Source organism: Pseudophryne corroboree, chromosome 1, assembly GCF_028390025.1.
Source record: "Pseudophryne corroboree isolate aPseCor3 chromosome 1, aPseCor3.hap2, whole genome shotgun sequence".
Lineage (NCBI taxonomy): Eukaryota > Metazoa > Chordata > Amphibia > Anura > Myobatrachidae > Pseudophryne > Pseudophryne corroboree.
The window spans coordinates 276,270,858-276,285,384 of NC_086444.1; the positions used below are offsets into that span (position 1 = coordinate 276,270,858).

Genomic DNA, 14,527 nt, shown 5'->3' on the forward strand with positions numbered 1-14,527 from the left:
GCGCTGCAGCAGGATGTCACTCAGCCGCCCGACCTCATGGCAGCTTCCACCCGGCTCCAGCAGCGTGCTGGAGCCGGGTGGAAGCTGTCGTGAGGTCGGCGGCTGAGTGACATCCAGCTGCAGCGCTACTGTAGCGCTTATCTCCCTGTATGCCTGCCGGCTGTCCCCCCGTCTCCCTGCGGCTCCCCCCCTCGCCTCCTCTGGGTCCGCATCTCAGTCCGACATCATTTTGATGTCGGCCTGAGATTGTCGAAAAGGGGGCCAAAACCTATTGGATTTGGCCCCGTTTTCGACATAAACACGTGGATCGGCAGCTATTCCGCCGATTCACGTGCTTTTCGACAAGTCGAATTTATCGACTTGTCGAAAAATTTAGCAAAATATTGAATAGGTCGAATCAGGATTCGACCTTAAAAAGTCGAAAACTGCCGTCTTTTCGATAGACGGCAGTTTTCGACTTCAATTGAATATACCCCTTAGTATCCAAATATTGAGTATAGATCAGCCCTTGAATTGTGCATCCGAGTTATGTTATTTCAGATAAAGACAATTGTACTTGAGCTGTGTCTTTAACACTGTAATATTTATACTGTAAATAGCAGAGTCATTCTGTGTATCAAGCAGTAATGGATTCTGCATGTACTAAATCTTTTCCACCTCTTCTAGACTACAAGACAGAGAAATATGTGCTGACTAAGAACAGGAAGATCGGCATACTTCATCGCCTGCTTCATCTTGCCATTTTTTGTTATATTATTGGGTAAGTAATATTATTTTTGGGATAATGCTGTAGTAGAAGGTAAAAGACTCACACATGGGGATGTGGAATAAGATAATGCAGGGAGAAGCTATACAGGGGTATGAATAATAGCTGAGATAAAATAAGGGCAGCATTTGCACATATATAGATAAGAGAGACATAACATCAGTATAAGCGTTTTCCTTTATTTATAATGTATTGACCCGAGCTGTACTGAATTGGATGCAAACTGAAGTCTTGTGCACACTCAGGTTCAAAAACAAATATATTTAAAGCATAGATGAAACCTTATACTTTGCCTTGAGTGCATTAAATAGGTGTTCTCTATACTTCCGTGCAGTATAATGTACCATCTAATTACTGCGCGTTCCTATAGTATTCCCTAGAAAGGGATGAAGCCTCAACACCGAACTCGCTTCCAACTTTACCCAAAATTATTTTGTGAGGAGCTGATGGCTTGCATTCATTTATATAAAATATTGCTTTTATTCAAATATTGATTCAAAATTAATCAAAGTATACTGATATAGAATAAGCTAAATATTTAAAAGGTGTGAGACATACAGTAGTGAATAATGCTTCCTCCTCCTGTTATTAGTACTTCAATAAATTGGGAGACCTGTTTATTAGGAGAAGTGTGTAATACCATTCACTTGGCATGTGGCATAATATCAACTATGGGCACCAGAGACGGATTTAGACTGCCTGGGGCCCTAAGCAAGACAGCGATTTGGGGCCCTCCCTTTCTCAAACAATACATAGCACTACAGTATATGAGCCTAATTCATGACTGCACGCTGCGGCCGATGTTCACACAAGTGATCGATTATTGGCAGACTGCACATGCGCAGCGATTGCACTGTGTCAAGGTGCCTTCAAAAATCTTGCTCGCAGTGAGGTGTGTGTGTGTGTGTGTGTGTGAGTGTGTGTCAATATCTACAGCTATTACTGTGTAATAATACATTGCAATTGTAAAGCACCCCTGAGTCAGTGTATGTGGGGGGTATTAGGACAGGGCTGTGAGTGCAGATGGGGGTATTAGGACAGGGCTGTAATAATTTTTCCTGTATTTTTTATCTAAGGGTGCAGGGCCACGCCACCTGGGATTAGACCACACACCCTGAAAAGTACCTAGGCCCTCTACTGCCCTGGACATGCCCCCAAAGAGGTGCATTCACGACCCCAACATGCTGTGGCCACACACCCTCCAAGGGGGGTCCCAGGAAGTTGCTGTACCAGGGCCTGAGATTTATCTTGGCAGCCCTGCCCTCAAATGACTAAACTATTACTTGTCTTAATGCTAACTACCATGCTTTCAAAACTCCCCTCCATTCATGTCACCCTGGCATAGGTGTGCGCAGGGGGGATGCCTGGTGTGCACAGGCACCCCCTAATGTCTGGCACCCCGATCTCACATGCCTGATGCAGCGATCGCCGAGCAGGCTGATTACTGTCCCCTCTGCGCTGCACCATCAGAACTGCATTATTGACCGTACGCCTGGGTTAATCAAGGGTGCCAGTGACACCGGCTTTCAAACTCCCGGCTCCACCTCCATGTACAAAAACAGCGTGATCTGACGTGATGACGTCATGCTGCTCGCACACCCACCCGTCACACCCGCCACATACACACCTCTCTCCTTCTATGCTATGCCAACGCCAGCCACTGATGAGGAGCAGCATGCAGCCAGCATTCCTCTTAGGAAGACAAATTCAATACTGACAGACGGCCGGCAGCAGCATTGACACGTCACTCATTTATCCAGCAGCAGCAGCACTAGTCTGCGACTATCAGTGTCAGTGAGTGACTGACTTGTAAGTAAGCTGCTGCAGCTTGTAGGGGAAAGAGAGAGGGAGCCAGACCAGGCTGAGGAGGAGCAGTGTCATTGCAGTGAGTGCCATCAGGGGTGTTTGGTGCACACCACAACATCTGACAATGCATCTGCTTTATTAGAATTGGTACAAGGGTGGATATTTTATATGCGTTGACCATCAATAGATGGTGCTAGACACGCCCAAAAGGCGGTGCTAGACACACCCCTCCGATGTTGCACCCCCTAATAAAATGTGCTGCGCACGCCAGTGCACCCTGGCATACAGTATGTGCCACAAAATTGTTTAATGAGTGGAACCCAGCTTGATACATCCCCCCTACTCACCTCCCCAGGTATTTTAGTGAGGCTAGATATTATCAAGGCAATTTCCTGCAAACTTCTTGCTTGCCAAAATCAATTGTACTGTACAATGTGTTCAGAGCTTTAAAGCAAATGACTTTAACAAACACTAATAGTACTTTCCCCCACTGTAAGTGAGCATAACTTCAGGGGCAAGTGCAGGATTTCTAGAGAGGGGTTTTTTCAAATGCAATCCACAATCTCCCACTCTGTGGAACATTGGAACAAGTGTGGGAGTCTGGGGGAGCAGTAGAAGAAAAGACCCTGGACGTTAGTGTACACATTTGTCTTTTTATACACTGGGCACTGTATGGAAATCAGTATTTCTCTTACGTCCTAGAGGATGCTGGGGACTCCTTAAGGACCATGGGGTATAGACGGGCTCCGCAGGAGACATGGGCACCATAAAGAACTTTAGAATGGGTGTGCACTGGCTCCTCCCTCTATGCCCCTCCTATAGACCTCAGTTAGATCCTGTGCCCAGAGGAGATTGGGTGCATTACAGGGGAGCTCTCCTGAGTTTCTCTGAAAAAGAATTTTGTTAGGTTTTTTATTTTCAGCGAGTACTGCTGGCAACAGGCTCCCTGTATCGTGGGACTGAGGAGAGAGAAGCAGACCTACTTAAGTAATAGGCTCTGCTTCTTAGGCTACTGGACACCATTAGCTCCAGAGGGAGTCGGAACGCAGGTCTACCCTCGCCGTTCGTTCCAGAGCCGCACCGCCGTCCTCCTCACAGAGCCGGAAGATAGAAGCCGGGTGAGTATAAGAAGAAAAGAAGACTTCTTAGGCGGCAGAAGACTTCAGATCTTTCCTGAGGTAAGCGCGCAGCAGTAACGCTGCGCGCCATTGCTCCCACACACAGCACACACTAGCAGGCAGGGGTGGCGCCCTGGGCAGCAATAAAAACCTCTAAGTCTGGTATTTATAAGTATATGGGCTGCGGAGGCAGTAATTATAAAAATCCCCCGCCAGTTTTATACATTTGAGCGGGACCGAAGCCCGCCGCTGGAGGGGGCGGAGCTTGGTCCCTCAGCACTAACCAGCGCCATAAGCTGGCTCCCTGGTCTCTCCCCTGCTGAACACGGTGACACAAAGGGGGGGGGGGGGGCACTTGTAAGGCGCAGTGAGTGTATTACACAGTTAATTATATATATAAAAACGCTATATTATCTGGGAAATTGTTTCCAGTGTCAGTTGGCGCTGGGTGTGTGCTGGCATACTCTCTCTCTGTCTCTCCAAAGGGCCTTATTGGGGAACTGTCTCCTTATAACGTTATCCATGTGTGTGTGGGGGTGTCGGTACGAGTGTGTCGGCATGTCTGATGAGGAAGGCTCATCTAAGGAGGAGGTGGAGCAGATGATTGTGGTGTCTCCGTCGGTAACGCCGACTCATGATGGTTGGACATGTGGAATGTTTTAAATGCAAATGTGACCTTATTACATAAAAGAATGGACAAAGCAGAGTCCAGCGAAAAAGCAGGTAGTCAATCCACGGCTTCGACTGGGTCACAGGGCCCTTCTGGGTCTCAAAAACGTCCCCTATCCCAAATAGCAGACACTGATACCAACACGGATTCTGACTCCAGTGTCGACTACGATGATGCGAGGTTACACCCAAGGGTGGCCAAAAGTATTAATTATATGATTATTGCAATAAAAGATGTTTTGCATATCACAGACGACCCATCTGTCCCTGACACGAGGGTGCGCATGTTTAAGGAAAAGAAACCTGAGGTAACCTTTCCCCAATCTCATGAGCTGAACGAGTTATTTGAGAAAGCTTGGGAAACTCCAGACAAAAAGCTGCAGATTCCCAAGAGGATTCTTATGGCGTATCCTTTCCCTGCACAGGACAGGGTACGTTGGGAATCCTCACCCAGGGTGGACAAGGCTTTAACGCGCCTGCCCAAGAAGGTGGCGCTACCGTCTCCAGACACGGCAGCCCTCAAGGATCCTGCTGATCGCAGACAGGAAACTACTTTAAAATCTATTTATACGCATACGGGTGCTTTACTCAGACCGGCAATAGCATCGGCATGGGAATGTAGCGCAGTTGCAGCTTGGACAGATACCTTGTCAGCTGACCTTGATACCCTAGACAGGGATACCATTTTATTGACCGTAGGTCACATTAAAGACGCAGTCTTATATATGAGGGACGCTCAAAGAGACGTTGGGCTGCTAGGTTCGAGAGCCAACGCCATGGCGATTTCTGCTAGGCGAGCCCTGTGGACCCGCCAATGTACGGGTGATGCCGACTCAAAGAAGCATATGGAGGTTTTGCCATACAAAGGTGAAGTTTTATTTGGGGAAGGTCTTGCGGACCTGGTTGCCACAGCTATCGCGGGTAAATCTACCTTTTTGCCATTTGTTCCCCCACAGCAAAAGAAAACTCCACAATATCAGATGCAGTCCTTTCAGTCGCATAAGTCCAGAAGAGGTCGGGGCTCATCTTTCCTCGCCAGAGGTAAGGGTAGAGGGAAGAGAACACCTGCTCCGGCTAGTTCCCAGGAGCAGAAGTCCTCCCCGGCTTCTACTAAATCCACCGCATGACGCTGGGGCTCCACTGAGGGAGTCCGCGCCGGTGGGGGCACGTCTTCGACTCTTCAGCCAGGTCTGGGTTCTGTCAGACGTGGATCCTTGGGCGATGAATATTGTATCCCAGGGCTACAAACTGGAATTCAAAGAGGTGCCCCCTCGCCGATTTTTCAAGTCGGCCTTGCCAGCTTCTCCCCCAAAGAGGGAAGTAGTGTTAGCTGCAATTCAAAAGCTGTGTCAACAGCAAGTGGTTGTCAGGATTCCCCTAGTCCAACAGGGGAAAGGGTACTATTCAACCCTGTTCATGTTCCCGAAGCCGGATGGTTCGGTCAGGCCCATTTGAAATCAAAAAACCCTAAACCTGTACTTGAAAAAGTTCAAATTCAAGATGGAATCGCTCAGGGCGGTGATCTCCAGTCTGGAAGGGAGGGATTTTATGGTGTCACTCGACATAAAGAATGCATACCTTCATGTCCCTATATATCCTCCTCCACATCAGGCGTACCTGAGAGTCGCTGTACAGGACTGTCATTACCAGTTTCAGACGTTGCCGTTTGGGCTTTCAACGGCCCCAAGGATTTTCACCAAGGTGATGGCGGAGATGATGGTGCTCCTGCGCAGGCAGGTAGTCACAATTATCCCATACTTGGACGATCTCCTGATAAAAGCGAGATCAAGAGATCAATTGCAGAGGAGCGTGTCGCTCTCCCTGAGAGTGCTACAACACCACGGTTGGATTCTCAATCTACCAAAGTCACAATTGATTCCAACGACTCGACTATCATTCCTAGGCATGATTCTGGACACGGATCAGAAGAGGGTTTTTCTCCCGATGGAAAAAGCCCGGGACCTCCAGAACATGGTCAGAGACCTGCTAAAACCAAAAAGAGTGTCTGTTCATCAATGCACTCGTGTTCTGGGGAAAATGGTGGCAGCCTACGAGGCCATCCCCTTCGGCAGGTTTCATGCATCAGTGGGACCTCCTGGACAAGTGGTCCGGGTCCCATCTACAAATACATTAGAAGATAAGCCTGTCCCCCAGGGCCAGGGTATCTCTCCTGTGGTGGCTGCAAAGTGCTCACCTTCTAGAGGGTCGCAGGTTCGGCATTCAAGACTGGGTTCTGGTGACCACGGACGCGAGCCTCCGAGGATGGGGAGCAGTCACACAAGAAAGAAACTTTCAGGGGCTATGGTCAAGCCAGGAGGCTTGTCTACACATCAACGTCCTGAAGTTGAGGGCCATATACAACGGTCTACGACAAGCGGATAATCTTCTTCGCGACCTACCGGTTCTGATTCAATCGGACAATGTCACAGCCGTGGCTCATGTAAACCGCCAAGGCGGGACAAGGAGCAGAGTGGCAATGGCGGAAGCCACCAGGATTCTTCGCTGGGCGGAAAATCACGTAAGCGCTCTGTCAGCGGTCTTCATTCCGGGAGTGGACAACTGGGAAGCAGACTTCCTCAGCAGACACGATCTCCATCCAGGAGAGTGGGGACTTCATCAAGAAGTTTTTACAGAGATAACAAGTCTTTGGGGAATTCCTCACATAGACATGATGACGTCCCGCCTCAACAAGAAGCTTCGGAGGTATTGTGCCAGGTCAAGGGACCCTCAGGCAGTAGCGGTGGACGCCCTGGTGACACCATGGGTGTTTCAGTCGGTCTATGTATTCCCCCCTCTTCCTCTCATCTCAAAAATATTGAGAATCATAAGACAAAAAAGAGTGAAAACAATACTCATTGTTCCAGATTGGCCTCGAAGGGCCTGGTATTCAGATCTTCAGGAGATGCTCACAGAAGATCCGTGGCCTCTTCCTCTCAGGGAGGACCTGTTGCAACAGGGGCCCTGCGTGTTCCAAGACTTACCGCGGTTACGTTTGACGGCATGGCGGTTGAACGCCGAACCCTAGCTGGGAAAGGTATTCCGGAGGAAGTCATCCCTACTCTGATAAAGGCTAGGAAGGAGGTGACGGCGAAACATTATCACCGTATCTGGAGGAAGTGTGTATCTTGGTGTGAAGCCATGAATGCTCCTACGGAAGATTTCCATCTGGGCCGTTTTCTCCACTTTCTACAGACAGGAGTGGATATGGGCCTAAAATTGGGCTCCATTACGGTACAGATTTCGGCCCTGTCTATTTTCTTTCAGAGGGAGTTGGCTTCTCTCCCAGAAGTCCAGACTTTTGTAAAGGGAGTTCTGCACATCCAGCCGCCTTTTGTGCCCCCAGTGGCACCATGGGATCTTAACGTGGTGTTACGGTTCCTGAAGTCTCACTGGTTTGAACCTCTTCAAACGGTTGAATTAAAATTTCTCACTTGGAAGGTGGTCATGTTGTTGGCCTTGGCATCTGCAAGGCGGGTGTCCGAATTGGCGGCCTTGTCTCACAAGAGCCCCTATTTGATTTTCCATGCGGGTAGAGCAGAGTTGAGGACTCGTCCTCAATTTTTGCCTAACGTGGTTTCTTCATTTCATATGAACCAACCTATGGCGGTGCCTGTGGCTATGGATGTCTTGGAGGATTCCAAGTCCCTGGATGTAGTCAGGGCCTTAAAAATCTATGTAGCCAGGACGGCTCGGGTTAGGAAAACAGAAGCACTGTTTGTCCTGTATGCAGCCAACAAAGTTGGTGCTCCCGCTTCGAAGCAGACTATTGCTCGCTGGATCTGTAACACGATTCAGCAGGCTCATTCTACGGCAGGCTTGCCGTTACCAAATTCGGTAAAGGCCCATTCCACTAGGAAGGTGGGCTCTTCTTGGGCGGCTGCCCGAGGCGTCTCGGCTTTACAGCTTTGCCGAGCAGCTACCTGGTCGGGTTCAAACACTTTTGCAAGGTTCTATAAGTTTGATACCCTGGCTGATGAGGACCTTGCGTTTGCTCAGTCGGTGCTGCAGAGTTGTCCGCACTCTCCCGCCCGGTCTGGAGCTTTGGTATAAACCCCATGGTCCTTACGGAGTCCCCAGCATCCTCTAGGACGTAAGAGAAAATAAGATTTTAAACCTACCGGTAAATCTTTTTCTCCTAGTCCGTAGAGGATGCTGGGCGCCCGTCCCAGTGCGGAAAAAATCTGCAAGGCTTGTATATAGTTGTTGCTTACATAAGGGTTATGTTACAGTTGAGATCAGTCTTTAGCTGATACTGTTTTGTTCATACTGTTAACTGGTTGCGTATATTCCAGGTTATACGGTGTGGATGGTGTGGGCTGGTATGAATCTTGCCCTTAGATTTACAAAATCCTTTCCTCGTATTGTCCATCTCCTCTGGGCACAGTTTCTCTAACTGAGGTCTGGAGGAGGGGCATAGAGGGAGGAGCCAGTGCACACCCATTCTAAAGTTCTTTATGGTGCCCATGTCTCCTGCGGAGCCCATCTATACCCCATGGTCCTTACGGAGTCCCCATCATCCTCTATGGACTAGGAGAAAAAGATTTACCGGTTGGTTAAAAATCTTATTTTATATTCAACACTATAGATGATCTATAGTATAGGCTGTATCAAACATGTTTAATATAACAAAATAAGTGGTCAGGAAAAGGTTAAATATACCATAATAAATAAAGACACCAACATAATAGAACCAGCAGAGACAGAACTGCAATTTCTAAGAACACATTCTCCAACCTCATGGTAAGGCACCTGTCTCTTCTTCCTGACCGCTACTCTCTGGTCCTGTGCACTGATTGAGGGCTCAGATCTACACACACAGCAAACTTGGTAGGAGAAGCTTGGCATATGCAGCAGCTCTGGTCTATCCCTTAAACTGCATGATGTGGCGGCAGCTCTAGTAATCGTATTATATACGGCAGGGGTGGCCACCCAGTCAGAGGCAAAGAGCCAGAAAAGATCTGTAGTCAAGGACAAGAGCTACTATCATGCACGTGCCAAAGGCGCGCATGCAAAAATGGGGGCGTGGCATAGTTGCCATAAAGCCACACCCCATTTTTGTGCGCACACCTTTCAGTATGATGTTTGTAGGAGTATCATAGCCCTGTTATTAGTCATGTTGTACAGTGCCACATACATATAATGCCCCAGTACAGTGCCACATACATATAAAAACGCCAAAAAATGGGTGCCTCCACAGTGCCAGATACATATATGCCCCCACAGTGCTAGGTACACATATGCCCCACAGTGCCAGATACATATATGCCCCACAGTGTCAGGTACATATATGCCCCACAGTGCCAAATATAAATATGCCCCACAGTGCCAGATACATACATGCCCCACAGTGCCAGACACACATATGCCCCCAGTGCCAGATACACATGACCCCACACTGCCAGGTACATATATATGCCCCTACAGTGCCAGATACATATATACCCCCACAGTGCCAGATACACATGTCCTACCAGTGTCAGATATGCCTCCCAGTGTCAGATACACACATCCCCACAGTTCCAGATATGCACCCAGTGCCAGATACACACGTCCCCACAGTGCCCCCCCCCAAGTGCTGCTCATCACACTGAGGGCAGGGAGGAAAGCGCAGCACGTGCCTCTCCGGTGGCGGTGTCTACCTTCAATTAGGCACTGGTCCATGAGACAGTCAAAGCTCGCAGTCCGGCTGCCAATCAGGAGCCTTAGCTGCCGGTCCGCGAGCTTTGATTGGCTCACGGCCGACGCCGTTAGAAACAGTGTGCCGGGCTGTCGGGTAGTGGAAGCTGGGAGCCGACCTTGCAGCATACGGATGATGAAAATGCCGCATGCGGCTCGAGAGCTGCGGGTTGGCCACCGCTGATATACGGGATGTAGTTATGTGACCACCGGTCACAATACCTCCGCCTACATCCCGCCCCCTCGCAATCCCGACAGTCGTTAAGATGACTAACAGGGATTATTCCCACTCGTGGGTGTCCACTACACCCATAGAATAGAACCCGTGGCGACCGCTTGTTACGCTCGCCCACCCCCGCCGACATTCCGCTGTCGGGATAGCAGCGGAGGTATGCTGACTGCCGGTCATGCATACCACATCCTTATATACTATTGCTATTGTCATAATTAGAGCTGCTGGCCAAGTATTTGGAGAACACCGCTGTATTCGAGATATATGCCATGCCATAATATGGGTGACCCGCAAGGCATCCATTTACGGGACACTTATAAGCATGGGCTCAACAGAAAACAGCTTTGAAACTGCAAATCGCCCAACTGGAGACATCCATAACCACACTATCTGTGCAGCACCAGCCCTGATCAAAGCAAAGAATCTACTCCTAGTCCTTTTGGACGAAAGCGTTCTATAAATAAAATTATTATAATAGATTATAAGTTATCTAGGGTCAATTCAAACAGCTACTTTCATACAAAGCAGATACAATTCTACAATGAGTTCATTAAAGGTTTTATGAGAGGGTTGACAAGGCAGATTTTATGCTAACCCAAAAACTTAGGGTTTATTTATGAAGCATCAGTACGTAAATCCCAGCACTTCTGTTTGTGTTTATGCCTGAAATGTAAAAAGGCAATTATTTAACTAGAAAAACTACTTACTGGATCTGGCAGCACTGGTCCCCCAAGGCTGTGGTGGTTCTTCTGACTGCCGGCGGTCTCTCTCCCAGCAGCCACAAGGACCGCCAGCATCACCTCCTCTCCCAGCGGCTGTGGACAGCTTTGACCACAGGTGACTTCGGGCCCCATAGGGATGCACATAACACTCTGTTTCAAATTGAAAGGGTCAGGTGGGCCAAACATGATATCACGATTGATGGCAGATTCATACCTATCCCCCTATAGAAGAAAATCTCTTGGCACTATTCAGTGCAAGAGTATTAGGCTCACATACTTCCCAACTTTGGCGTGACTGGATGCGGGACCAAAAGGGTGTGGGTTTTCGTGAAAAGGGGTGGAGCTTGGTGAAAAGGGAGTGGAGCATCATGGAATCCCTGTTCGCGTCACTATGGGGCGTGCCAGCACTCTCCGTGATGCTGAGCTGCACCCTCCAGCACTGTGAATAGGAAAACGGGACTGTCCCGCTGGATGCTGGACAGTTAGGAGGTATGGGCTCACATCCTGTACTCTGTGTCTGTTCAGTTAGGGCTCCCAGTGTGTATTTCTGTGTTCTTATCCAGTTCATCTGACGATTTTCCTTGCCTGCTCTCTTGGTACTGCTTTTGTGACTTCCTGGTTTCAACTTTGGCTTATTCTCCTGTTTCTGTCTGTCTTCTGGTACCGCCTTGCCCGTCTAATTCTGACCCATTTATGATATCTACACTCCAGTACACCTCACTACGCCCTATTCACTAGCTGCATTTAGTTCCTCCAGTGTCCACCAGCCGCATAGGAACCCAGTCAGAGGGCCGCGACCTGTGCATCGGGAGCAGCGATGCTCAACCCCTCTTTTGTGTGACCCACAAAAAAAGTGTAAATCCATTACAGAAAACAAAATAGAAAAATAAGAAAAGCGTATAACAACTAGTGATGTGCACCGGACAATTTTCGGGTTTTGTGTTTTGGTTTTGGATTTGGTTCCGCGGCTGTGTTTTGGATTCGGACGCGTTTTAGCAAAACCTCCCTGACATTTTTTTGTCGGATTTGGGTGTTTTTTTTACAAAAACACCTTAAAAACAGCTTAAATCATAGAATTTGGGGGTCATTTTGATCCCATAGTATTATTAACCTCAATAATCATAATTTCCACTAATTTCCAGTCTATTCTGAACACCTCACACCTCACAATATTATTTTTAGTCCTAAAATTTGAACCGAGGTCGTTGGATGACTAAGCTAAGCGACCCAAGTGGCCGACACAAACACCTGGCCCATCTAGGAGTGGCACTGCAGTGTCAGACAGGATGGCACTTCAAAAAATAGTCCCCGAACAGCACATGATGCAAAGAAAAAAAGAGGTGCACCAAGGTCGCTGGATGGCTAAGCTAAGCGACCCAAGTGGCCGACACAAACACCTGGCCCATCTAGGAGTGGGTATTTAAAGAGAGAAAGACGTATAGTCTGTGGGGCTATGCACAGGCTCTGTCAATATAAATAATAATAAGAAAAGGTATTGATTTAGAAACCAGCCTTGAAAGAGAAATTGAAAGGGCGGAATGCCCTAACCTACATAGAATTGGGCTGGAGGTGCACCTGTAAGCATTATACAATATCTAAAAGGGGGGAGAGAGGAGAGTGACCATGAGACGGTCATCCGTTATTTATTTAGAAAGATCTCTTGGAGTTTTTAATTACCCGACTAATTATTTAAACCTTATTTCACTTTTGTTCTACAACCATCTATTGCTTCGGTAGATACGTGGCTATGTTCCATGGTAATTTTTATTAGAAACTTTATATGCATACCATAGTGAACTTTAGCCACATATACACTATACATATATACATACAGTGATTTTGAATCACTGTAGGTCAACTCTGACCGATCTGTGCTGTTTATGTCTTATTTTGACCGTATTATTTTAATATATCCATTAAATGTTAAGTTTTAATTTCTTAATAAATCACGAATTTGACTAATAATAAAAGAGTGCGCCACAAAGTAAGCCTTCTTTGGCGGATGACCGTCTCATGGTCACTCTCCTCTCTCCCCCCATCTAGTAGTAGCACTGCAGTGTCAGACAGGATGGCACTTCAAAAAATAGTCCCCAAACAGCACAAGATGCAAAGAAAAAAAGAGGTGCACCAAGGTTGCTGGATGGCTAAGCTAAGCGACCCAAGTGGCCGACACAAACACCTGGCCCATCTAGGAGTGGCACTGCAGTGTCCGACAGGATGGCAGATTTAAAAAATAGTCCCCAAACAGCACATGATGCAAAGAAAAAAAGAGGTGCAAAGAGGTAGCTGTGTGACTAAGCTAAGCGACCCAAGTGGCCGACACAAACACCTGGCCCATCTAGGAGTGGCACTGCAGTGTCAGACAGGATGGCGGAATTAAAAAATAGTCCCCAAACAGCACATGATGCAAAGAAAAAAAGAGGTGCAATGAGGTAGCTGTGTGACTAAGCTAAGCGACCCAAGTGGCCGACACAAACACCTGGCCCATCTAGGAGTGGCACTGCAGTGTCAGACAGGATGGCAGATTTAAAAAATAGTCCCCAAACAGCACATGATGCAAAGAAAAAAAGAGGTGCAATGAGGTAGCTGTGTGACTAAGCTAAGTGACCCAAGTGGCCGACACAAACACCTGGCCCATCTAGGAGTGGCACTGCAGTGTCAGACAGGATGGCAGATTTAAAAAATAGTCTCCAAACAGCACATTATGCAAAGAAAAAAAGAGGTGCAATGAGGTAGCTGTGTGACTAAGCTAAGCGACCCAAGTGGCCGACACAAACACCTGGCCCATCTAGGAGTGGCACTGCAGTGTCAGACAGGATGGCAGATTTAAAAAATAGTCTCCAAACAGCACATGATGCAAAGAAAAAAAGAGGTGCACCAAGGTCGCTGGATGGCTAAGCTAAGCGACCCAAGTGGCCGACACAAACACCTGGCCCATCTAGGAGTGGCACTGCAGTGTCAGACAGGATGGCACTTCAAAATATAGTCCCCAAACAGCACATGATGCAAAGATAAAAAGAGGTGCACCAAGGTCGATGGATGGTTAAGCTAAGCGACCAAAGTGGCCGACACAAACACCTGGCCCATCTAGGAGTGGCACTGCAGTGTCAGACAGGATGAGACTTCAAAAAATAGTCCCCAAACAGCACATGGTGCAACGAAAAAAAGAGGTGCACCAAGGTCGCTGGATGGATAGTATACTTGACGACACAGAGGTAGGTAGAGCAGTGGACTACTGTACCATACTGCTATATATTATATACTGGTGGTCAGCAAAATTATGCACTGTCCTCCTACGATATATATACTGCGCAAAACTTAAATGCACCACAGGTATGGATGGATAGTATACTTGACAACACAGAGGTAGGTAGAGCAGTGGACTACTGTACTGTACTGCTATATATTATATACTGGTGGTCAGCAAAATTATGCACTGTCCTCCTACTATATTTATACTGCGCAAAACTTAAATGCACCACAGGTATGGATGGATAGTATACTTGACGACACAGAGGTAGGTAGAACAGTGGACTAC

The 14,527-nt window shown here is 47.7% G+C and overlaps 1 protein-coding gene across 1 annotated transcript in view; it reads left to right on the forward strand.

The window, feature by feature from the left end:
• The first annotated feature begins 626 nt into the window (after positions 1–626).
• P2RX6 (purinergic receptor P2X 6) overlaps positions 627–14,527 on the forward strand; it is a 125,901-nt gene continuing 112,000 nt past the window's right edge. The window contains exon 1 of the mRNA XM_063964288.1: positions 627–760. Within this exon, the coding sequence (XP_063820358.1) occupies positions 627–760 (134 nt within the window). The remainder of the gene's footprint in view (positions 761–14,527) is intronic.